General features: G+C 37.0%; 3 protein-coding genes across 4 annotated transcripts; all 3 read right to left on the bottom strand.

Annotated features, from left to right (window-relative positions):
- Window positions 1-240: 240 nt before the first annotated feature.
- LOC132274137 (putative late blight resistance protein homolog R1B-23) lies at window positions 241-23,590 on the bottom strand. Of its 2 annotated transcripts, XR_009470347.1 has the most exons (3): window positions 20,698-23,590; window positions 4,738-4,947; window positions 241-596 (listed from the first exon to the last, which is right to left on the bottom strand). XR_009470347.1 is itself a non-coding variant. In XM_059775311.1 (2 exons), exon 1 carries the CDS (start codon window positions 23,560-23,562, stop codon window positions 20,737-20,739), a length of 2,826 nt encoding a protein of 941 aa, XP_059631294.1. In that variant the 5' UTR covers window positions 23,563-23,589; the 3' UTR covers window positions 241-596; window positions 20,698-20,736. The 2 variants fall into 2 exon arrangements, 1 of the variants encoding a protein (XP_059631294.1); XM_059775311.1 differs by lacking the exon at window positions 4,738-4,947 and having other exon boundaries at window positions 20,698-23,589.
- Window positions 5,610-7,097, bottom strand: LOC132272718 (uncharacterized). Its single transcript, XM_059773813.1, has 3 exons — window positions 6,647-7,097; window positions 6,436-6,554; window positions 5,610-6,336 (listed from the first exon to the last, which is right to left on the bottom strand). The coding sequence occupies exons 1-3, from the start codon at window positions 7,095-7,097 to the stop codon at window positions 5,875-5,877; spliced, it is 1,032 nt and encodes a 343-aa protein (XP_059629796.1). The 3' UTR covers window positions 5,610-5,874.
- On the bottom strand, window positions 7,370-9,973 carry LOC132274135 (uncharacterized). Its single transcript, XM_059775310.1, has 2 exons — window positions 7,583-9,973; window positions 7,370-7,456 (listed from the first exon to the last, which is right to left on the bottom strand). The coding sequence occupies exons 1-2, from the start codon at window positions 8,526-8,528 to the stop codon at window positions 7,383-7,385; spliced, it is 1,020 nt and encodes a 339-aa protein (XP_059631293.1). The 5' UTR covers window positions 8,529-9,973; the 3' UTR covers window positions 7,370-7,382.
- Window positions 23,591-26,655: the final 3,065 nt, after the last annotated feature.

Genomic DNA, 26,655 nt, shown 5'->3' with positions numbered 1-26,655 from the left:
TGTAACCAAGCAAAGGCCCATTCGATATATGCATATACATACATATATATATATATATATATATATATATATATATAACAATGTTGATGGAGAGTTTACAAAACACAGCTTATATACAAAGCAGAAATTGAAGATGCAGAACCAGATTGTGGTTGTCAGACACAAGTAATTGGTGTGCCTTGTGATTTCAAGATTTTGCTCGGAATTTTGGGGGGTTTTAAATGATAGCACACTCACAAATTACAAAAGGAAATCAAGCACAAATAGGGAATAAAGCCAACAAGAAGATCTAAACATGTTTCAACATAGATAAAAAAAATAAATAAAGCTTTCATAACCACATCATCATCGTCATCAAACACAAGGTTTTCTGGATTGCAAAACCACAAAATGTAAAGCGAATAATATAAATTCCAAAGCTTACCAGTTCTTCAGCACAATTCCAAAGCTTACCAGTTCTTCAGCACTAAGTCTTCAATTCTGATCTCCTTCCAAGCAACAATTTTTATTTACAAGCTCTTTCTCCTTAAAATATACTAACAACTCCGATAGGTTGTTTTTATTTTCCGAAGGTAATGTTGAAAGTAAAGATATACCTGTAACAAGGACCAAAGGAAATGAGAACAACAAAGCCACCTCATTCTATAAGTTTCCTAAAGTAACCGTCAAATATATGCGAAGTCAAGTTTCTATTTCTGTTTCTTTCTTCTTCTTTTTTTTCTTTTTTTTTTATAAAAGACGAACTCACGAATCCACTTTGTTTCAGTTGGAATTTGAACCTTCAAACTCTTGTTGAGAGTTAAGACAGAAAAGTCAAATGGAAGGAAGATATTATGGTGCCAAAATGTAAACTTCTTCAATTATAGACTTACCAAAGTCGGTTTTTTTTCACTATTAGCTAATTCTTCCCTTGACAAAAAAGGGACAAATGGGACTGTTGGAGTATATTATTATTGGAACCTTATTTAAATTACTCCTTGACAAAATATAGCTATGAGATTTGTTGCCATATTTGATTTGACCTTCTGCGTAATTCCTTTATTATAAAATACTTGTAAAGCAAGAATACTTGTAGAACAAGTATTTTCTATTATTTAGCTACAAGTCTTTCTCATTTCACCCATAAATAGAAGTGATCATTGTATACCAAAATAAAGAGAGTATAATAAAGATATGTAGCCCTTTGGGGCTTTGTGTGCCGTGGATGTTAGCCTTAGTGGCTGAACCACGTATATCCTTGTGTTCTTCATTTTCTATTTCTCTGATGTAGAAAAGCTTGTTCACGAGTATCTGAGCATACAGGATCACCGCAAATAAGGGGGGCTGAAAAGGTGAGGGGACTAGAAGAACAAAATAAATAAGGGAAACTCAACAATAGAAAAGGGAAAAGTTGAAAATAAACAAGAAGATTGGTGATGGAGTTCACAATAGGCAACAACATGATTGGTGCAGTTGCCAACAATAGATAGCTTGATTGAAGAATTATTCTCCATTGCAAGATTTAAGGAGGATTCTGCTCCATCAAATCTCAGCAAATATGTGATTGATTTTCCCTTTAGTATTATTTCACGGGGTGCTTTATTATTATTATTATTATTTTTTGGCTTGCCTGTATAAAGGCAAGAGATATAAGTTTGCAAGGAGACATTTATCAATATAATTTCAAGTTTTCTCTCTTGTGAGTGTATTCTTTGTGAATTCAAGGGTTTTAACCTTATTCTTTATCGTTTCCGCTACGTTAGTTGGTATCAGAGCAAGGTTCTGAATCCAAGATTCGCCTTTGTTTCGATGGCTGGTTCATGAGATGGAAGCAACCCCTCCAGCAACAGTGATTATGATGAAGTAGTTCTTTTGAGGGTCGATGGAGAATATTATTATAGGAACACTTATTTAAATTACTCCTTGACATAATATTGCTATAAGATTTGTTGCCATATTTATGTTTGACGTTATGTGTAATTCCTTTATTATAAAATACTTGTAAAGCAAGAATACTTGTAGAGCAAGTATTTTCTATTATCTAGCTACAAGTCTTTCTCATTTCACCTATAAATAGAAGTGATCGTTGTATACAAAAATCAAGAGAGTATAATAAAGATATGTAGCCCTTTGGGCTTTGTGTGCCGTGGATGTAAGCCTTAGTGGCTAAACCACATATATCCTTGGGTTCATTTTCTATTTCTCTAATGTAGAACAGCTTGCTCACGAGTATATTTACAGTTTAGTGAGACAATGTTAGAAAATCTTCAAACCGGGAATGGGCATTTGTGGGGAACTACGTCTAAGTTCCTTAGAACCCTTTGGGATGTTAGCAAATGATCAAAGTAGATTGAATGGACCTCATTGGACTTGGTTAATGTCAAATTTTCCCCTTCCTTGTCTAAAATGACTATTTTACCCCTAGTAAACCCTCGGGTTCGGATAAGGATCCGAACTTGCTTTCTATGCCCGTTAATGACTCGGATCATCCGGGGTTGGGTCGTTACAACAGAAAATTTCCTCACTCTGATACCATGCTTGCATTCAAACCTCTAATTGAGAGAATACTTTGTTACTTTACTGAATAGAATTACATCACATAAATATATAATTTTACGTCTAAAAATAGCCTAGGATAATAGTACATACAATCTCCTAATTTTGACAGGAAAAAGTCAACTAAACTAATATGGAAAAAAAATCCTAGACAATCAATTTTACAACTGTACATTTGTGCCAGCCTATACAGGCTGGAGATCTTCCAGAATCTGTCATGCAAGTTGGCAGATTTTCCAACAAAGAATTATTCTCCATTGCAAGATTTAAGGAGGATTCTGCTCCATCAAATCTCAGCAGATATGTGATTGATTTTCCCTTTAGTATTATTTCATGGATTTTTTTATTTTTTTTTTTTTGACTTGCCAATATAAAGGCAAGAGATGTAAGTTTGCAAGGAGACATTTATCAATATAATTTCAAGTTTTCTCTCTTGTGAGTGTGTTCTTTGTTAATTCAAGGGTTTTAACCCTGTTCTTTATTGTTTCCGCTACGTTATTCTCTCTTCAATTTTGACATGGACCTTTCTTGAAACATACCTAAAAGCAGCTTTGCTTGGGATTTACTGGAGATTCGTTTGAAAGCTGTTTGATTACTTCTAAGACCAGCTCAAGAATAAATTAGTGAAGAGTAAATCATCTATGATGAATGCTGTAAAACCAGACTTTGATGAAACAGTTACAACTACATATGCTAGCTCTAGGAAATAAATTGCTCATAAGGGAGATGATGATGAGCCCTTCCTGGCAAAATTAATATATCTTTTGTGGCTATAGCATTAGAACAAACCCTCCAACAGAAGAATCTACCTATTGAACTGTGGTGCCGATACATCTCATGTTCAAGAACTCTATCCCACTTTTGAAGTTCTATAAGCAAGAACATGCAAATTGGACCCCTTAACATATGCGTCCTAGCCTTTTCTATTGTTTCAGCGCATTGATTGGAAGTCGTCCACATTGTCTTGAACATAAAAGGGACCCTTTTTGAAGACTCCAAATCCATCATGGCTATGAAATAATCTGCTCCAATAGAGGCTTTATGGAAATTTTGGACAGGACTAATTTGCTTTCTCCACTAAACATGGCCAAAATATGGTTTGCTCTTACACTGGCTTCCCTAGTATGGTTATTTCTGGTTATTTGAGCAGGTGTATTTCGATCAGATAGCAATAATAATAATTAATAAAGGGCACTAATATCTTCAATTTTCTTTGCTCCATTTCCTTTTCCCACTATTAAGCCAATCACATTCAGATTGTCCATGACAACACAAGGTGAAGCCATAACAAAGGCCATGTTTGATGTTTATTGGCACAAATCCTTTTGTGAAAATAGTGTGCTTCTACTTATTCTTAATGTCTAACTCTACTTCACTCATCATAGAACCAAATGATCAAAATGACCTTCTGAGTCAATATAGCTATGCGAAGGAATTTCAGGCTCCCAACCATTTTTCCAAGCTTTGGTGGTTTTTTCTTGGTGTTCATAGATACGTTAGAACTGGGCGATGGACTAGACAAAGCTCTGGCAATGTCTAAGCTGTCAGCATCGGCAAGTTCCTTGGAAGTACTAAGATACCATTAAAAATGATTGTGTGGCTGTTCAAAGCCAGCCAAAAACCACCTATATTTTTTTGACAAGTAGCCACAAAGCACCTATATAGAATAATTACTCTCTATTATCCTTTAAATCTCTTCAGTAAGAGGCCGCTAAATGATACTCTCTGTGGTTCACTACCAAAAGTGATTAACTGTTGAAGAAAAACTACAAAATATATATGATTTGGTCTTGAACTCCAGTTTCCCCATCTTTTCAACAATTGGCGATGCAACGTTGGATTTGAGTTTCTTAGGAAGTGTATTTTTGCACTGACAATATGACGGCGACAGTTGAATTCATCCAACCAACCTAATTTTTAGCAAATAAAATGCTCCCATAATAAGGATTGGATATTAGTGAAGACCCTGATTTTGTAGCAAGTGATTCAACAAGTCATAACAGATACTTTTCTAATAAAAAGCATATATTTCTCTGCTCCATTACTTCCCAAGTTCTAGAAAACTGCAGCAGTAAAAAATTTTGCAGTTCATTTCAATGAAAGTGATAATTGGTGCAGCAATGAGAAGGATGTGAAAATGTCACCATAGGACTACTGGCTGAGGATTGTAAAATGCTTGCTTGTCATGACTTGTAATGGTACCTGATATATCTCTGAACTTTTCAATTTTCTATTGCTGTAGTACACTCTCCTTGGTAATATCTGATCTTGTTAAGCGAGTGTTGGGCACTCCTTTGTGCTCAAATAGAGCTCCAGGCTTTGACAGACAGAGAAACTGGATCTCTTTGTGGCCTCCCATGAGTGGCAACTAAGAACTACAAAGCATCAGTCTGGTTTCTGATACGTACTTCACTACAATTGAATGTAAAAGGCTCTCGTGAGCCACAAATTCTCATTAGCCATACTCCTAATTTATACGACAGACTGAATATTATATAAGTGGAAAGTAAATCAAATCGCTGATCCTATGCCTCTAATAGGCACATGATGAAAATAATATCATATAAAATCAAATTAAGAATAGATAATCCCTAAAGATACTCCCGATACAGATCAAATCCCTATATTTTCTCCCAATAGTCCCCCTCAAGCTGGAGCGAAGATATCAACTAAGCCCAGCTTGCCAATACCAGAGTGAAGAGCAAATTGTCCTACTGACTTTGTGAACATATCGGCAAGCTGATTAGTAGAAGAAACGAAGGAAGTATGGATAACTCCACATCGCGCTTTCTCATTGACAAAGTGAATATCAACCTCAATATGCTTTGTCCTCTCGTGAAGAACTGAGTCAGATGCGAGCATAATAACAGACCGGTTATCACAGAAGAGAGTTGATGAACTAAATACAGGAATCCTAGCTCGGTTACTAGGGAATGAAGCCCAAAACATAGTTGTTAAAGGCTCAAGGCACACAAAAGCACAAATGCCTCCTGGAGCCTGAGGCGTAAGGCGCAAGGCGCAAGGCGAGGCGCGCGCCCTATTAAAGCGAGGCGCGCGTTGGAAAAATAAAAAATAAAACCCACCCAATAAAGTATTAAAGATGCAATAGTATATATAAAGATGTAAAAGTCAACTAAATGAATTACTTAAGTTAAATATTCAACATAAAGATGCCAAAACCAAGTAAATCAAGTACTTGAGTTCAACAGTGATTCAGTGAATAATCAAACATATTAACATAAAGATACAAAAGTCAACTAAGGAGAAATATAAGATAAAACTAAAACAAATGTAAACATTATTTCTTCCTAAGAAGACAACACCAAGTCACCAACGAATCTAAATATCATCCTCTTCATCAATAAGCATAACATCATTTTGATCGTCACTAAATGATTCATAATTCTCAGGATCCTCTTCTATCTCATCTGAATCATCCTCATCCTCATCCTCATCCACAAGTTGAACTGGAGAACTTCCTACTCCCTTTGTTGGTAACCGTGAACTAGAACTAGATTTTGATCTAGTAGACCGTTGCGGCCTGCTAGCCTCTCCAATACCAGCAAAATTAGCAACATCACCCCATGTCAAGGAATCATCTTCATAGACTAGATCATGTTCTGCATCAGAATCATCCATCCTCCCCGTCAACCACTCGTTGCTCTCATCAATGTCATCGAGTAAAATGGGATCAAGAGTGTCACGCATATTATATCGATGCCTCAATGCTCTATTATATTTGATGAACACTAAATCATTCAACGTTGTTTGAGCGAGCCTATTTCTTTTCTTGTTATGAAGCTGCAATAAATTCAACTTTAACTAGTAAGTATAAAAAATTAAAATTTTAATTTTCAACAATTAAATTACAAACCTAGTTAGTAAATAGTATATACTTACATGCTCAAACACGCTCCAATTTCGTTCACAACCAGAAGAACTGCAAGTAAGGCTTAAAACCTTTATAGCAAACTTTTGGAGAAGTTTTGTTGACTTACCATAAGCTTCCCACCAATTAGCTATTAAAAAAAATTAATAATGATGTTTAGCAAATTTAGCTTCATCATTTTAACACTTAGCTATACTAACTTAATATACTTTACCACTTGACCTGGTGCTCGTGTACTTCTCTGTCTAATAGCAAAGCGATTACCAAAGAGGCCCTCAGCTTTAGAATATAAGGACAGCTCCTCAGTAATTTTGTCTTGGTCTTTGTCATCCGGGACTAACCTTGCAATGCATGCATACAAACCCTTTGCAATCTCTTCATCTTCTTCAATTTTTGGATTTGAATAAAAGTATTCTGGGTTCAAATAATAACCTACTGCATGCAAAGGGCGATGAAGTTGAACATTCCACCTCTTATCAATTATTTCAAAAATATTTGAGTATTTATCTTCTACTCCCCCAAATGATTTTGCAATGGCTTCTTTAGCCCTATCCATAGCCGCATAAATGTATCCCATGGGAGGCTTTTTCTCACCATCAGCTAATCTCAAAACCGGAATAAGAGGACCGGAAACCTTAAGGCTAAAGACAATGTTGTTCCAAAAGGAAGGCATCAAAACATAAGAAGCAACTCTTTTACCGGCTTCCTATTTCGCCCATTTACTACGATTCCATTCTTCTGAAGTAAACATCTTTCTCAAGTTATTCTTTTGCTTGTGAATACTTAATAATGTGATGAAACATGTAGCAAATCGAGTCTTAGCGGGCCTAAGCAACTCCTTTTTATGAGTAAAGTTCCTCATAATGTTCAACAACTTTGAACGCATATAAATATAACTATTCAACTCCACTGCCCTCTGCATTGTTCTAGAGATGGACGGTATTTTCCCAATGTCTTCTTACATCAAGTCTAAGCAATGAGCAGCACATGGTGTCCAATACAAATGTGGGTGTTCTTTCTCTAACATCCTCCCTATTTGAAACCAAACGGAAAAAAGAAAAAAATGATATAAAGAGAATGAGTAAATCAAAAAAGATTTAAATTATATATTTGTAAAGAATGTAAACTCTAAAAGTTATAAACATTGAACATTCTTACCGGCATACTTATTGCTTGATTCACTATCTGTGACGACTTGGACGACATTTGCTACTCCAATGCGGTTCACAAATTTATTAAGTAAGTCAAACATCTTTGCACCATCCTTTGAAAAAGAAGAAGTATCTATCGATTCAATAAACATGGTTCCCCTTGGACTATTTACTAGGAAATTAAGTAATGTTCTCCCTCTCTTGTCTGTCCACCCATCTGCCATTAATGAGCATCCAAATTTTGACCACTCCTCTCTATGGTCATTCATCAAAGCATTGGTATTATCCAATTCCTTCCTAAGCAAAGGAACTCTCACCTCATGATAACTAGGTGGTTTCATGCCAGGACCATATTGTCCAATTGCTTCAACAACCTCAGCAAAGCTATCATACTTAACAGCATTGAATGCAATTCCTGCATCATACATCCACCTTGCAAAAGTAGCACACGCTCTTCCTCTCAACTCTTTCTTGCATGCATCATTAATGGTTGTTTGTTTTCCCCCCTCCTTTCTTTTTTGTACCACAATTTCCGGTCTGGGAGTGAAATATAAATCAATCAGTCCCTTTTGCTTTTGCATCTTTGAGGAATTGACACTAGCACTGCCACTACCTACACTAGCTACCCTTTTTCCCCAATTGTTAACTTCCATAGCATCATCCTCATCCTCTCCATCAATGAAATTAATTTCATCACTAGGTAACAAATTCATTTGCTCTTTTTCTTCCTTTTTCTTACTCATGTACTCTTTGATTTCTTCTCTAACACTAGATGGGCATCTTGTGCATGCACTCACATTTCTATACCCTCCAACTAAGTGTTGCTTAGCCCGATAAATACCTCCTTTTGTAACTTTTGCACTAAAGTTACAAGTGACGGCATTTGTATCTTTCGGATTCTCCAAATGTGAGTAATTCCATGCCGGATCCTTTCTTAAACCATCACTAGGCATCTTTTAAAGTACAAACTACAATCAAATTCAAAATAACAAAATAATAACAAGATTAGCATCATGTAATCACTAATCAGTGTCTACGGTCTGCAACAACTATGACAGAAAAAAATTACAGAGGTTCAAAGTTCAAAGAATCAAAGGCTCAAAGCAATATTAACAATTTCAGCAGCACAGAATTGTAAAGTTGTAAACTACAATTTATTCCAGCAGCACAGATTATAAAAAAATAAAAAATAAAAATAAAAGGAGAGGCTGAAGAGCAGAAGCAGAGAGAGCCAAGAAGAATAGAAAAAAAAAAAAATTTTTAAAAATAAGAGGTCAGTCTGTCAAAGAGAGCCGAGAAGAAGAAGAATTGAAAAAAAAAAATAAGATCACACTATCAGAAAGAGGCTCAGAGCTGAGAGAAGAAGAATAGAGGGGGAAAAAAAAAAAAAAAGAGCCGCAAATAAGATCAGAAATTAGAGAAGCACACTCACTTCTTGTTATAAAAAAAGGTTTTTCTTTTTATATATTTTTGTTGTGAAAGAAAAAAATAAAAAAATAAAAAAAATAAATTTCGAGAAGAAGAATAGAAAAAAATAAATAAATAAATAAAAAATATATGATTAGACTAGAGGCTGAGAGTGAGAGTCGAGAGAAGAAGAATAGAGGGGAAAAAATAAAAAATAAATAAATAAAATAAAGAAGAGCCAAGAGTCCGAGACTCGGCTCAAAGAAAAAAAAATAAAAAAAATAAAAGCAAGACTCAAGAGAAGAGACTAGAGTTGAGGAGAGGCTGGACCGCTGGACTCTGGAGACTGGAGAGCCGAGAGAAGAGAAGGAAAAAAAAAAAAAAAAACTGAGAAGAGAAGAAGAAGCAAGAAGGACTGAAGGAGAGATTCGAGAGAAGAAGAAGAAGAAGAAGCAAGGAGAACTTACCGGTGCTTCGCAGATCCGGGCTTCGCAGACGGAGACGGCAGATCCGAGCTTCCCTTGAATCCCTTCCAGTTCCGGCTTCGACACTTTGTACTTCTCTGTCTCTTCTCTGTCTCTTCTTTCCTTTTGCTTTTTGCTTTTTGATCTTTTTTTTTTTTTTTTTTTTTTTGGCTTTGTAACTTGCAAGTGATAATTAAAGATTTGCAGACTGAATATACGACTCACTGTTGAGTGTTGACTGTCCCACACAAGTCACAACCAAAATAATAATAAAAAAATAAAAAATAAAAAAATCAAACAGGCGCGCCTGTAGCCCTGCGCCCAAGTCCCAAAAGCGCGCGCCTAATACAAGGCCCGCGCCCTAAGCCTTTCAAGGCGCCAAGGTGGCGCCTCAGGCGCGCGCCTTCGGCGCCTTTAACAACTATGGCCCAAAAGATCTCACAAGTGCCCTGAGCCATGGCACGGTACTTTGCCTCTGCAAAAGAACGAGACAGAATGCTTTGTTTCTTACTTTTCCAAGAAATTAAATTGCCTCCGTGAAAAGTACAGAAACCTCAAGTAGAGCGACGATCATTCTCCAGCATAAACATCGGTGTAGCACGAGCTAAGAGGTTGTGGTGTGGATTTGTAGAATAGACCAAGTCCTGGGCAGGACTTGAGGTACCGAAGAATTCGGTATACTGCATCCAAGTGTGAGGTCCAAGTAGCATGCATGAACTAACTCACAACACTAACCGCAAATGTGAGATCAAGTCTAGTGTTTGTTAGATAAATTAAGCGGCCAACAAGGCGCTGATAAGCAGACGGATCTGGAAGAAGGTCTCAAGACTTGGCATGAAGCCGATGTGTCAAATCCATAGGATAAGAAGCAGGACGACACCCAAGCATACCAGTGTCCTGCAGGAGGTCTAATGTATACTTCCGCTGAGAGAGCGAAATGCCATGCCTAGAGCGTGCAACCTCAATACTAAGAAAAAATCGAAGAGGACCTAAGTCTTTAACCTCAAAAGCCTGTCCAAGGTCTATTTTTACCTTGTCAATGAAAGATGCATCATTTCCCGTGACGACTATGTCATCAACATATACTAAGATAATGGCACAACGATTTCCTGGACTACAACGGAAGAAGCATGTGTGATCTGAGTGACATCGAGTGAAATCCAAAGAAATAACTACATCACTGAATCGGTGAAACCATGCCCGAGGTGACTGCTTCAGTCCATATAAGGATTTTAGAAGGCGACACACTTTCCCATAATACTCCCCCTGACGCCGAAAACCAAGAGGAGGATCTATATAAATTTCTTCTGTCAAATCCCCATGAAGAAAGGCATTCTTCACATCTAACTGGTGAAGAGGCCAAGAGCAGGAAGCCACTAAGGAAATAAGAAGGCGGACAGTAGTCAGCTTGGCGACCGGAGCAAAAGTGGCATTAAAGTCCTTCCCCGGAATTTGTGTAAAGCCCTTCGCGACTAGCCTAGCTTTATATCGATTAACAATACCATCTGGTTTATATTTGACTGCAAATACCCATTTACAGCCCACAATCCTCTGTCGTTGTGGTAAAGTAACAAGCTCCCATGTCTTATTTTTCTGCAAGGCATCCATCTCAGCAGCCATGGATGCTGTCCAATGTTGGTCATGCTATACAATTCAAGGGATGGAAATAGCCAAGGTGGCAGCAAGGTAGGCCGGTAATTGTGTGAAAGTCCCTAATAAGAAACAAACTGGGCAATAGGATGATTAGTCACACAAGCCCTTTTACCTTTACGGAGAGCAATAGGCAAATCAGAATCAGAAGTAGGCGATGCAGGATCTACAATAGAAGTAGGCAAGGTAGGATCTGAAGTAGAATTAGGAATAGCAGGGTTAGGATTGCCTGTACCACAAGAGGACAGTGGCAGGGTAGCATGAGGGGGATCTCGTGGGCGACGAGTGTATACGCAAAGCTCGGGCTGAGCCACAGGAGGAGATGTTGAGGATAGAACTGGTGCAAGTCGAGCCAAGGGTGAGAAAGTTACTGATATAATAGAAAAAGACGGAACCTGCAAAAAAGATGGGCCAAAGAAGGGAACATCTTTGAAAAAAGTGACATCAAGAGAATGATATATCCGACGAGTATTAGGGTCATAACAACGGTACCCTTTCGACATAGTCAAATAGCCAAAAAAAACGCAATGAATAACTTTATCATCAAGCTTTGTACGTGTAGGATGTCAGTCTTGAACAAAACATGTACATCCAAAAACACGAGGAGTAATAGGGAAAAGGGTGTTGTCTGGTTACAAAATATGTAATGGAACCTTACCCCTTAAAGTTCGACTAGGGGTTCGATTAATAAAAAAAGCTGCAGTGAGAACCGCCATATTCCAATAAGATTGAGGAACCTGCATACCACGTAAAGGACACCGAACAATACTCATGAGATGACGGTTTTTACGTTTCGCCACTCCATTCTGTTCCAATGTATAAGGGCATGTCAACTGATGAAAAATCCCCAATTGATTAAAATGTGACCGAAAATCATTAGAGATATATTCCCTCCCATTATCTGATCGGATGGTTTTAACAATAGTATTAAACTGGGTTTTAATCATTTGTAAGAAAGAAATAAATGTAGACAATACTTCATAACGTGACTTAAGTAAATAAACCCAAGTACAACGAGCAATAAACGTCACATAATATTTATGACCAGAGTAAGAAGTAACAAGGGAAGGTCCCCATACATCAGAATGAATAAGATCAAATAAACAAGGTGTTGGAGAATTACGTGATTTATGTAATTGTTAGATAAATTTGGAAAATATTAACTGTCTGATTTTGTACTAATTATAGGCTAATATAGCTGGTGTATTAAAGTTTAGGTTGACTTATTTTATTTCCTAATCTTAGGGATTTGGTTGTATATTCCTTAATTTACTAGATTCTGATCTGATTGAATTCAGCCTATAAAGATTAGGCTGCTTTGTATTAGAAAGTCATGAAATATACTCCAGTTTTTCCCATTTTCTGTGTTATGGCATCAGAGCCCTAGGTGCTCTTTCTGGGATAAAATATTTCATTATTTACAGATTTCATAGCAGCTTGGAGTTCAGTTTTTTACAGAAAAAAAAAAAAAAACAACCGAGATGTCAGAGGTTACACAAACCAGCTCTCAATCGGAGGAGCCTATAATCCAACAACAGGTTCCTGGAGATCTACAGAACATTCAAGCTACGTATAGGCTGAATGGAACGAACTATTTAAAGTGGTCTCAACTTGTTCAAACCTTTCTGAAAGGGAAGGGCAAGCTCAACCATCTTCTTAAATGGGCCTAAGAAGGAAGATCCAAAGTTTGCTGCTTGGGACGAAGAAGACTCAATGGTCATGTCATGGCTATGGAATGCTATGGTACCCGAGATAAGTGATACTGTCATGTTTTTGATAACCGCTCAAGAGATATGGGAGGCGATCAGACCAACTTATTCGAAGAAAAATGATGTAGACCGGGTGTACGAGATCAAGGTGAAGCTAGCTGCTACAAAACAAGGGAACAAGACTGTAACAGAGTATGCCAACACTCTGAAAAACGAGTTGGACTATTACCAGGTTCTCGAGATGAAGAACAACGAGGATGCTGCGTTGTTGAAGGCTTTCATAGAAAAAGACCGAATCTATGATTTCTTAGCAGGCCTTAATCCGGAATTCGATACTGTAAGAGTTCAGACTTTGGGGAAAGGATTATCCTCCCTAAATGAAACAATTGCAACTATTCGTGCTGAAGAGAGCAGGAGAGGAGTTATGTTGGATTCGCAGCCATTAGAAGGATTAGCACTCCTTACAACCGCTGCTAGTGAGCAAACTTTGGAGAAGAAGTCTTTAGCTACTACTGATTATAAGAAATCTGACCCGAAGAGGACATTCAAAGAGAATCTGGTATGTAACTATTGCAAGAAAACTGGTCATACGAAGGACACCTGCTATAAGCTACATGGAAGGCCACAAAACATGAATCAGTCAAACCGGAATTCCGGGGGAAGAAGCTGGCAGCAAAAGGGAAAAGCCCACGTTGCACAAAATAGCACTAATAATACCAGTGATCAACCGAATTCCAGCAGCAAAGAATTCTGTAAGGAAGACATTGATCGCCTCCGATCCCTTCTTGATTCACTCGAAGAACCTACAGGTGCCTGTTCATTAGCACTTTCTGGTATGTATTCTGGTTCTCATGCTCTTAGTGTCTCAGATAATGTTTTAATCCACCCACACTCTTGGATTGTCGACTCAGGGGCAACCGAACATATGACCAACTCATCCCAATCTTTTTTTTCTTATAAACCATGCCCTAGTAATAAAAAGATCACCATAGCTGATGGGAATTTAGTCACTGTTGCAGGACAGGGGATCATATCCTTAAGACCTTCCTTGTGTCTTAAAAATGTTTTACATGTGCCCAAATTGACAACCAATCTTTTATCTGTCAAACAAATCACCAAGGATATGAACTGCAATCTTATTTTCTCAAAAAATTCATGTGTGTTTCAGGACCGAGCTTCGGGGAAGACGATTGGGCATGCTAAAGAAAAGGATGGTCTCTACTATCTCGAGCCCATGAGTGGAAAAGTGAGTACTGGAATTGGTTGTTCATCTGTGCTTCTGTCTGATTCCTCCACAAATAAAGACAAAATTCTCCTTCATCATTTCAGCTTGGTCATCCTTCCTTTAGAACTCTCAATCTTATGTTTCCTTCTTTGTTTAAAAATGTTGATTTGAAACAACTTCATTGTGATATTTGTGAAATTGCCAAACACAAACGTGTTTCCTTTCCTTTGAGCAATAATAAATCATCAGTTCCTTTTTATTTGATGCACAGTGATGTTTGGGGTCCTTCACGGGTTGCTAATTATTCTGGGGCACGTTGGTTTGTCATTTTTATAGATGACTGTACGCGGGTAACTTGGACTTTTCTCATGAAGCAAAAATCTGATGTAGCCAATATCTTTCCAATATTTCATAACATGATAAAAACACAGTTTGGGGTGAAAATTAAAAGGGTGAGGACAGACAACGGGAGATAATATTTTAACCAAATTCTTTCACCATATTTGAATCAGGAGGGAATAGTTCATGAATCCTCATGCATTGACACACCCCAACAAAATGGGGTGGCCGAAAGAAAGAATGGACATCTTCTTGAAACTACCCGTGCTCTACTTTTTCAAAGACAAGTTCCAAAATATTTTTGGGGGGAAGCCGTTCTCGCAGCCACTCATCTTATCAACCAATTAGCTACCAAAGTCTTAGATTTTAAAAGTCCTTGGGAAACACTTTCACATCATTTTCCAGATTTCCTTACTCCAAACAGGTTGTCTCCTCGGGTATTTGGGTGTGTTGTCTTTACTCATGTTCATGCTCACAATCGAAGCAAACTTGATCCCCGAGCACTTAAATTTATTTTTATAGGTTACTCTTCAACTCAAAAAGGTTACAAATGTTACCATCCGCCTACTCCGAAAACCTACATTTCAATTGATGTCACATTTGTTGAACATGAGAGTTTCTTTCATCATCCTTCTCCTCAGAGGGAGGTAACAAGTGATGAAAAGGATGATGATGCAGATGTCCTTAATTTCGATCTTATGCCCAAATTGTCACCACCATCTTTGAGTCCAAGTTCTGCAACTGCTCCTGCCTCGGTTTCCTTTGGTTCCCCTCTTACCGCGGCTTCTCCAAGTCCGGATCACATTCATTCCCAGGTTTCACTACCTACTTCCGATCCCAGTTTTGATATCCTCCGCTTCAAAATCCAAGTGTGACATCTCTTGAATCTCAACCACAATCTCCTCCTAAAAATCCAACTCCATCAATCAATCCAGGAGTCACTAAACCACTTCAAGTTTTTTCGAGAAGGAAGGGAGGCAAGATTAATCCGAAGCAAGCCCAAAAGTCAGAACCTATGCTTGGGAAAGAAACCACTCAGGAGAAAAACACTACTTAAGTAAACAATTCCACTCTTGTGTTTGATGAGACTGATTTAGAACTGCCCATTGCAGTTCGAAAAGGTACCCGAAGGTGTACACAACATCCACTCTCTCATTTTGTCTCCTTTGAAAAATTATCTCCCTCACATAAAGCCTTCCTTACTCATCTAAACTCAATAGCCGTTCCTAAAACATTGTCTGAGGCATTAAACAGCAGGGAATGGAAGCAGGCCATGAAAGTTGAGATGGACGCACTGGAAAAGAACAAGACTTGGGAGATGGTCGAATTACCAAAGGGAAAAAAAACTGTGGGATGCAAATGGGTGTTTTCAGTAAAATTCAATGCAGATGGATCTCTTAAAAGGTAAAAAGCGAGGCTAGTAGCAAAAGGATATACCCAGACCTTTGGTGTTGATTATCAAGAAACTTTTGCTCCAGTGGCAAAAATGAACACAGTAAGAATTTTATTGTCTCTGGCTGCTAACTTTGATTGGACTTTGCAGCAGTTTGATGTAAAAAATGCATTTCTGCATGGAGATCTTGAAGAAGAAATATATATGGAAGCTCCTCCAGGATTCAGTTTTCCGAAGAAGAATAGGGTATGCAGACTAAGGAAGGCACTGTACGGACTGAAGCAATCCCCTAGGGCTTGGTTTGGCAGGTTTGCAAGAGCAATGTTAGCAATGGGTTACAAACAAAGTCAAGGTGATCATACTCTGTTCATAAAACACTCTTCTTCAGGGGGAGTTACAGTCCTCATTGTATACGTAGATGATATTATTGTCACTGGCAATGATTAAGCTGAAAGGGAAACTCTTAAAGCTAAGCTGCCCACGGAATTTGAAATAAAAGACCTAGGCAAGCTGAAATACTTCCTAGGAATTGAAGTTGCTCGCTCTAAAGAAGGAATTTTCGTCTCACAACAAAAGTATGTGATTGATTTACTGAAAGAAACAGGAAAGATAGGCTATAAGCCCGTGAAGACTCCCATTGAACCGAATCATAAGCTTGGAGAAGCTGTTGATGATGAGCCAGTTGACAAAGGAATGTATCAAAGACTTGTTGGAAGATTAATCTACTTGTCTCACACCAGGCCTGACATCGCCTATGCAGTTAGTGTAGTGAGCCAATTTATGCACAACCCAAAGGAGTACATCTCCAAGCAGTATACAGAATCCTGCAATATCTAAAATCTAGTCCAGGTCGAGGCTTATTGTTCAAGAGAGGATTGTGCTTGAACTTAGAAGTTTACACAGACTCGGACCATGCAAGTTCAGTGTCAGATAGAAGATCAACCTTGGGTTATTGTGCCTTCCTAGGTTTACATGGAGGAGCAAAAAGTAGCCAGTAGTTGCAAGGTCAAGTGCAGAAGCTGAATTTCGTGCCATGGCTTTAGGAATATGTGAATTATTATGGTTGAAAATAGTCCTAAAGGATCTTGGTGTTTCAGTTGAGAGGCCGATGAAGTTATATTGTGATAACAAGTCAGCCATCAATATTGCACATAATCCAGTGCAACATGACCGCACCAAGCATGTGAAAGTTGATCGCCACTTCATAAAGGAAAAGCTCGATAATGGACTAATTTGCACTCCGTATGTCTCAACAAGAGGACAACTAGCTGATGTACTAACCAAAAGGTTAGCCAGTCCTGCGTTCCAAAGAATTGTCTGCAAGCTGGGGATGGAAGATATTTATTCCCCAGCTTAAGGGGGAGTGTTGGAGAATTACGTGATTTATGTAATTGTTAGATAAATTTGGAAAGTATTAACTGTTTGATTTTGTACTAATTATAGGCTAATATAGCTGGTGTATTAAAGTTTAGGTTGACTTATTTTATTTCCTGATCTTAGGGATTTGGTTGTATATTCCTTAATTTACTGGATTCTGATCTGATTGTATTCAGCCTATAAAGGTTGGGCTGCTTTGTATTAGAAAGTCATGAAATATACTCCAGTTTTTCCCAATTTCTGTGTTACAAAGACTATGACGCATGCGCGAAATATAAGAGGTGCGTGTGTGTTTAGAAAGCTCACACACAACGCACCAAAACTGATGGGCTCTACAAGCTCTTCGTAATGAAGGAAACAAAGATAACAAATGCTGAAAATTAGTTTGTCGTAGACGAGCATGCCATAAATCAAGAGTTTGGTTTGTAAAAGAATGCCTTCCGTAGTCCGGTAATACGAAAGCATGTGCAAGAATTGGAGATGTCCCAAAGATGTACAGCCCGTCTCTCTCATACCCCCTGCCAAAAATCCTCTTCGTATCTAGGTCCTGAAAAACATAGTGATCAGGAAAGAAAGTCACTGAGCAGGCCAAGGAATGAGTTAAGCGGTTAATAGATAATAAGTTAAGGGAAAGGTTAAGCGTATGAAGAACAAACTGTAAAGATAAATCAGGAGACAAAGGGACAGTACCCTTACTAATGATCGGTGTAAAAGAATCATCAGCAAGGCGTACTTGCTCGGAGGATGCTTCCATATCCGAAAAATATCGAGACTCACCAGTCATGTGATCAAAAGCACTAGAATCTATGACCCAAGTTGGAGGAACAATACCAGATTGAGAGGCATGGAATGCAGGTGGGGTACCTAAGTGAGCTGCAATTGGTGTAGCTGAAGGGATGGTACCTAACTGAGCTGCAGCAGATGTAGCTGAAGGGAGAGATGCCTGTGATAAATGATCTCGGATAATAGACCCAATTTGTGTATGCAACCGATGCATAGCAATACATCCAGGCGGAGGAGCAGGTGGCTCATGGGTACCAATGGACTCAACAATAGCAGCAGTAGAAGAAGTTGTAGTGCTGCTAGATCTGAGGTGTGGGTAGAGCTGGAAGCATCTATCCTTAGCATAACCATTTTTTCCAGTGTGTGCACATATAGTAGAAGTCCTCCATCCACGGTTACTGCCACGCCCATGGCTGCGAGTACCAGATGGTCTAGAAGAAGCGACTAATGCCATTTGATCAGTGCCAGGTGCAGTAAGTGTAGCAGGAGCCATCGACGGTGTAACCTGACGTCGACGATGATCCCCATCAATAATAGCAAAAGCCTCGAAAAGAGAGGGTAGAGGTGTAGTATTCAGAATTTGAGCACAAAAGGCCTCAAATTCTGGACGGAGTCACATAAGAAACTGATAAATCTGATGGCGCTCGTGTCTAGCCTTAATAATCCCTGCAGCCTCTGCTAAGATATCACCAAGGGACTCATAGTGAGCAAGCTCCTCCCAACGTGACTGAAGGAAGGCAAAGTAATCTGCAACTGACAGCTTCAAATTGTCTTAGGTAGCTCGTGAGATATCTTGATGCAACTCATAGATCCGGGCTTTATTACGAGCATGAGCATAATTCTTAGTGAGAGCAATCCATAAGGTGTGTACAGTGTCATGATACATAAACATATTATAAATACATTGCTCCATAGAATTGAATAGCCACCCAAGAATGGTACAATTATCAATGTTCCATTGTGTAAACGTGGGTTCAGCACATGCTGGTTTCTTAATAGTGCCCAATAAATATCCAGTTCTACCCCGACTCCCTAAATAAAGTCTCACTGATCTCGACCAAGACGGAAATTTTTTCCCATTTAATAAAATTGTAGTAATCCTTTGGGCTTGGGAACTATGCCAATGTTATCCTTAGTCTGAACAGATTCCATTTCTCAGATTATGATGATATAGAATCAAATCGCAGATTCTTACCGTATTGCAGATTGTAAATACTGCTGTCTGCAAGTCACAAAGGGGCTGGAGTAGTCTTCCAGTGAGCTGCTCTGTCTGCAAGAATGAAACTTAGCAGAACAATTCGTCAACAGCATGTACTGACCTTGCGGCAGTCAACAGAGAATGAAAAGAGGCTGGATGATTCGTCAACAGCACATAACAACCAAGCCGGTCATTAGTTTAGAGAGAGACCCCTCTGCCACATGAAGCAATGGAGGGAAGAAGAAATACCCCCGAAGGGGTTTGGTTTGCTTGGGTGTGGTTTAGTGGTTGGTGACTGAAAAATTTAAAGCACACAAAAAGGGGACAGGATGAGCCAAGAGAAGATGAAGTAGAGATCAGGCAGTGGACTGTGTGTCGTGTTCTTGGCTCTGATACCAAGTTGAATGTAAAAGGCTCTTTGGTCCATTTGTGGCCATGATTTTGATCTTTTGAAGCATAGTTGCCTTGGAATGGCATGTAAGCCACAAATTCTCATTAGCCATATATTATATAAGTGGAAAGTAAATCAAATCACTGATCCTATGCCTCTAATAAGCACATGATGAAAATAATATCATATAAAATCAAATTAAGATCAGATCAAATCCAATCCCTAAAGATACTCCCAATACAGATCACATCCCTATATTTTCTTCCAATAACTACCAACCCAAATGCCTTGAACCTGCAGTATATATAACCAGTGATTTGCTGGTAATGCAAATAACTCATGGTTTTGAGTTCTAAATCAGGGAAGCTTACATAAACTTCAGCTCGGATCTTCTATGATGCTAAAAAACAACACTAAGGTCCAAAATGAGTGTGAGATTTTGTCACATGGAGATGCTAATGCCAGGAATATTAAACCAACATGAGTATGATAAACAAACTTTTTGTCCAAGCTGAATAGGAAGAAAAATAAACAAGCAACAAATTCAATCAGAATATTGAATAGAAGGATATTAAGCCCAGACAAAATTTCATTCATAGCAAATATTATAACCCTTTTTGATTTTCTAATTAAAAACCAGAGCTTTTGATTTGGGCGGTTACAGCACAATAAGGTAAGACAGTAGGTGGAATTTGATACAAGGAAATTCGCAAATTGCCTACTTCTGCATGCATCAGGTACTAAAGCTCATTAACTTTTTACCAGGGATTTGGGTCATCTGCTTTTGTGTTCAATCAGGGCTTTTCAATCATTTATAATGCCGATAATTTAACAAATTGAAGATATTTGCTAATTCAATTGCTCAGACTCTTCTAAGAACACATTCGCTTTTAATTTTCATGGCAACATATTAGAGAAGATTGAAAAAACATACCCATGTTTCTTATCCCATTTTGTAGATGAATGGATGAAGTGATGAACAATTTAAATGCTAAATTTTCTTTTTGGTCATAGAACTTTGGAAACAACTGCACTATTAGAAAGAGAGTATTCAAATTGCTAATATTTTGTAAATCAGCTGAAACTTCTGATCTAGTACCCGTTTATGAACCATTCAGCTACGTGCAGTGTTCAAGATGAATACAATATAAATGAGCATCAAAATTAATGAGTTTAATGTACTTACTTGATCATCATGCCAGCACACTGGAACTTAACACGGACTTTAAAATATGTCTCCAGCTCCCCAATCCAGAGAATTTACTCTAATGATCTTCAGTGAATCATTTCCTTTGTCCTCTTGCTCTCTGTGAATTTCCCTGGCTGAAATTACTGCTGAATCACTACAACTTCTTACCTCAATTGTGTGTAGGGTACATATATCCCCTAATTCCGATGGAATCTCCTTGAGTTTACGACAATTATGCAGCACTAGATGTTGAAGCATTGGAAAATGAATGTTGGAGGCATTCCATTGTTCAAGATCTATGTAATACAATCTCAAGTATTTGAGTCTATGAAACCCTCCATCACTTGTTTTCCATATTGACCCGATGCAGGCATGAGACTCCAGTTTGAGAACCTCTAGGTAGGGTAACATCCCAAGGACTGACATTTCCTTCCACATGAGAGCGGTATTTGACAAAGTTAACCTTTTAAGATTTGGGGGGAACTTAATGCCTTGGAGATTGAAATTATGGTGGCGAGGAACAAACATGTTTGACAACTTCAAGGTTTCAAGACACAGTAGGAAGTCTAGATCAGGAAACCAAAAATTATCAGAGTTGACTGTATTAAACGACCCACAAAATCCCAACTTCCGAAGATTGGGAGTCCTTGCCAATAAATCCTGGCAATACGTTGTAGGATCTATATGTGAGATGGTTAGTAGGTTATGCAATACAGAGGAATATCCAACCTTTCTTACGAATATACTTTTCCCCGCAATGCATAGATGCCTTAATGTTAAGATATTCCATAGCTCATTCGGTAAGACTGATTTCTCCACATGTGATATGATAAGAATTTCTAGATGCCCAAGGTTTTCTATTGATGCGGGGATTTCCTGGAACTCACCCCGAAGAGCTAAGTACCTCAGAAGAGATAGCTGAACTATTTCAATTGGAAAAGAGAAGATACTGATGGCCCATAAATCCAAAACCCTAAGTTGTTCGAAGGTCTGACAAATGAATGAAATTCTCTCAGTAGGTAATGAAATCTGTTGAGAGACAAAACACACGAAAGAGTGGATGTGGGGAAAAAAAGGCTGTGTATAATTGTTATAATTTAAAAAGAATGAATCAACACATAAGCGAAAATGCTTCTTTGCAGTAGGAACTGAAGGAGGAGAAGAAGAAGATGGACCTTGATCATACCCAGGATATGTTCTGATTCCATCCTTGTAAAACTGCATTAGGAAATTCTCTTCCGAGGCTTTTCTCAAGCATAAATCGTGCAACAGGTCATGGACACGACATGCTTTGATTCCACCAGCTGACCTTCTTTTGGCTACCAAGACCAAATTTCTATCAATCAAATCCATCAAGTATTTCTCAGCCACATCCTCCAGGCTCGTGTTTTCGTGCCCAATTTGGTTTATAAATCCCTCTGCGATCCATAACCATATCAACTTCCGCACTGAGATTTCATAGGCCTCAGGGAATGTACCAAAGTAGAGAAAGCATGATTTCAAGTGATCAGGCAAGTTGTTGTAACTTAGTGCTAGAATATCCATGCATTGCGCTGTATCACTTCCAATGTATGAACTTAATCTTTCAGCAACTTGCATCCACGAATGTCGATTCTTGTCCATCTTTGCAAGAAGTCCAGCCACCACAACAATTGCAAGCGGTAAACCTTGACATTTTCTTACTATTTGCTTTCCGATATCCATCAACTCCGGAGGGCAGCTTTCGTTCCAAAATATCTTCTTTTGTAAGAGATGCCAACTATGATCTTCATTTAGGAAAGGGAGATGATGAGGAGTATCATCATGATTGGCAAGCAAAGCCACATCAGTGTGCCGAGTAGTGAACAAAACTCTACTGCCATTGTTGTCGTTCGGAAAGTATCTTTTCAAGTCATTCCAGACCCCAATATTCCATATATCATCCATCACAACGAGATATATATTACCCTTCAATCGTTTGTATAACACTTCTCCCAACTTTTCATCACTTAGTGCGGAAATTTCCTCTTTATGCTTGAGAACAGAACTTAGAATGTCAAGCAACAAATCCCGTTTCCGATATATTTGAGACACACAAACCCACCCACGAATATAGAAGTGATATCGGATGAAAGAATCATTATATAATTTTCTTGCGAGAGTGGTCTTACCCAATCCGGCCATTCCGACAATAGAGACAACTTCGAGTTGCTTCTTCTGCATTCCAGCAAGTCGGTCCCTCAACATTTCTACTTGATGATCAAAGCCCACCACAATCTCCTTTTCATAAAACTGGATCACCTGTTTCTTCACAGCCGTAATCTGTTTGAAGACATCACTGAACATTATATTATGATGCATACTGAGAATTCTATGATGTATTTTTTCATTTGGATTACAAATTCCTAGGAATATATTTTCCAGGATTGCTTGGATCACTCTCCCTCTTTTGGGCACTGGGCATTCTGATTTTGGAAACCCTAATCTTTCAGGATCACAAATCAATGCTGCCTCATTCGCCACATCTCGGATTTGTGTAACCAAATATTTAACTCCATACTCCTCCGAGTCCTTGAGAAAAGTTCTCAGAAATTGTAACTCGTCAGAAATAGAGTCAACAAGAGAAAGGTGGAAACCTATTGAGCCCTCCCTTAGCTGATTCAACCTCTCAAAGAGAAAATCAACACCAGTCTCCGCCATCTCTCTTTCCAATGAGGCATTGCTTATCGTTGTCTCCAAGTCGACAGCACTATCATGAGCGCCGGCCATTCCTTCACTCTCTCGTGTATTGAGCAGAAATTGTTCGCCGGAGGAAGCTTTTTTCAGATCTCGATGATAAAACCCGCCATTAAACTTTACATCCCTCACTACAGTAGCCGACATGACTTCAATTATTAGTTTTTTTATTTTTTTGCAAATTCAGATAATTTACCAATTAGGGTCCACTTGGTAATGTCCACTTGATTCATGAGGCTAAATTAAAGATTGCATGTGCTCTCACTCCAGAAAAATTATTACAGGCTCCGGACCATAAACAAAAAAATTAAATAAAATTACAAATATATATCATCAGAAAGTCAAAAGTGGGAATCATGTAATAAGTGGTGGCCACTTCACTTTCTTGGCAGTTAATAATATTATATTTGTAAATTTAGAAATAATTTTAAAAGAATAAAAATAAAAATAAAAATAAAATAAATTTTAAATAGAAACATTTTGTTACTTATTCTGAAATTGTTGGGGGGATGGCGTAAAGTCTCTCGTACTAAGCATGGTTTGTCTAGTACAGTTTGGAAAGCAAAGGAAAAATAAAAAAAGTAGAGAGAGAAAGTTACTGCAATTTCCACACTAACTACAATTTACAAAGAACTTAGTGTTAATCGTGTTTTAATTAGAGGGCATACCTGATCATAGCAAGAAATGTTCATCATGTATAACTTCTTTACAAGTTCAGTGAATCCACAGCTGGAAGTATCATTAACAAGTCTGACATCGACCAATACATAGTCACTCCAAGAACAAGCACCTTGAATATGCCATCAAAATTTGAAATTTTCTCGTGTATTTGTCGTAAGATGATTTATTAATTGTGTGTCCATATAATTTGGAAAAATGATATATTTAATTAATTAGTGATTAAATAAATAAATATTAGATTAATATTATATTATTTGGTTAATTTATAAATTATTTTTTTGGTAATTAATTATTGAAAAAATATTTTTCTATTTGTTTCTTATTTGATGAAAAGTGAAATTAAGGTTGTTAAAAGGAAAACTGGTCATCTTTCTGTCTTTATAAAAATGCATATGTATAATATTTATGAAAACAACATGTATGATATTTATGTGTGCAAAAAGCCTAGAGAGAGAAATTGATTTCCACACTTTGGCTATTGTTTTGGAGTTGCAATTTAGTACATTGTTCATTTTGCATAAATGATCTCGACATTTGGCTTGATCTTTACAAAATTTGCAATTATAGATTGAGATACATATATTTAACTATTTGTTTATACATTATAGACATGTGAAAATAATGAAGTATTAAAATTTTATGATTCATATTTATTTGTGATTAATGTTTGACACGAATTATTATAGTTTATATGTGATATCAAAGCTTACAGTTTATAAACTCATTATTTTCTTTTTAAATACAATGTAAAATTAAACAATTGTATATTTAGTTTTTTTCCTTTTTGAATTGAACGTATATAGTATGCGTTTTTTAATTTTCTTTTAAATTTCTGTTTGCAGATTACGATCATACTGTGAGGATCAATTCGTTATAGATTTGTTTCTGAATTCGTTATAGAGTATGAACTTATTTGGTTAGAAGGTTATTTATTCATGTACAGATATCTATAGTACAAGTGATTCAAAAGTGATGAATTTTGCTTTGATGATTGTTTTTTTGTCTTATATGAATATTTTAAACAAAGTAATTAAAAATATAATTAATGATATAATTTACTATTAATATTCAATTTATGTGTTTATTTTGTTTATACCATTATCAACACTGGATTAATTGATTACACATTGATGTTACCCGAAAGATTATTGAATCATATATGTCATGAACAATATTTTATTAATACTTAAGTATTTTTGAAATTGAATCTATTCAAACTTGGATCAATTAGTATGAGTATATGTGTATAACGTTAACACGTATTGCTTACTTGTGATTTAGTCATTAATTAATTTAATATTCATATTATGTAAGGGTTAGAAACTACCAAAGTGGCCTAACTATAATGGTCGATAAATATTAATTTTAGTAATAAACATAACTTAATGATGAATATGTCAATATTCATATTATATGAGGGTTAGTAGTTGCCAAAATGGCCTAACCATGATAATTGATGAATATTAATTTTAGTAGTAAACATAATTAATGATGAATTAGTCATTAGCTAATTAGTTACCAAAGTGGCCCAAGCATAATGGTTGGTGGATTTAATTTTAGTGGTAGACATTATTACAATATTTCATTAATTACGATATTTATGACTTAATGATGAATATGTCAATATTCATATTATATGAGGGTTAGTAGTTGCCAAAATGGCCTAACCATGATAATTGATGAATATTAATTTTAGTAGTAAACATAATTAATGATGAATTAGTCATTAGCTAATTAGTTACCAAAGTGGCCCAAACATAATGGTTGATGGATTTAATTTTAGTGGTAGACATTATTGCAATATTTCATTAATTACGATATTTATGATTTTTTGTGATATACATGAATATTGGGTTTATTTAATTATGATAAATAATTCTCCAAAGGGAATTGATTTTCAAGTGTTTAAATGAACATTAAGGGGTTGTATGTATTTTTAATTGGGTAGATATAGGATATCCAAATGTAACTTATCTGTTTAATTAAATAATGCATTTCCATTGAAGGTATACATATAAATACAAATAAATATCATTATTAGTATTTTATAGTTACCACCCAAAAGGATACTGTAGTTATACATTGTATTTATATTTTAAGTTATATATACGTGTTGTTAATTCAAAACATTATTCTTATGAGTATTTTATCTTATTAAGTTTGTTTTATTACATCCATTAATTCGCATGCTACATCTGTTCTGATTCTCAATAGGATTAACTTCTCATAATGGAATGAGTAAGTTAAGTTCAAAATTTAGGTGTGCTAAATCTTGATTTAGCATTTTAAATTGAGAAACCTGTTCTTTTTACTAATGAAGACAGTGAAGAAGAAACGATTATCCATAAAGCTTGGAAGAGATCGAACAAATTAAGTATTATGATTATATGAATAATTGTTCCCCATAGTGATAGTGCTAAGGAATATTTGACCATAAGAATGTTTTCGTATTGTAGATAAATATCTAAAAGGAAAATTATTAATTGATATTACTACTATGCATTTTTGTTGGTACTCGTACCATATATGAACATATTTTTAGATGACTAATGTTACTGC

This window comes from Cornus florida, unplaced genomic scaffold, assembly GCF_030987335.1.
Source record: "Cornus florida cultivar Cherokee Brave unplaced genomic scaffold, ASM3098733v1 CherokeeBrave_3.0.0_Hap2_Chr09, whole genome shotgun sequence".
NCBI classification, from domain to species: Eukaryota; Viridiplantae; Streptophyta; class Magnoliopsida; order Cornales; family Cornaceae; genus Cornus; species Cornus florida.
Note: the sequence above shows the minus strand (reverse complement) of the source record. Positions and strands in the feature narration are given on the sequence as shown.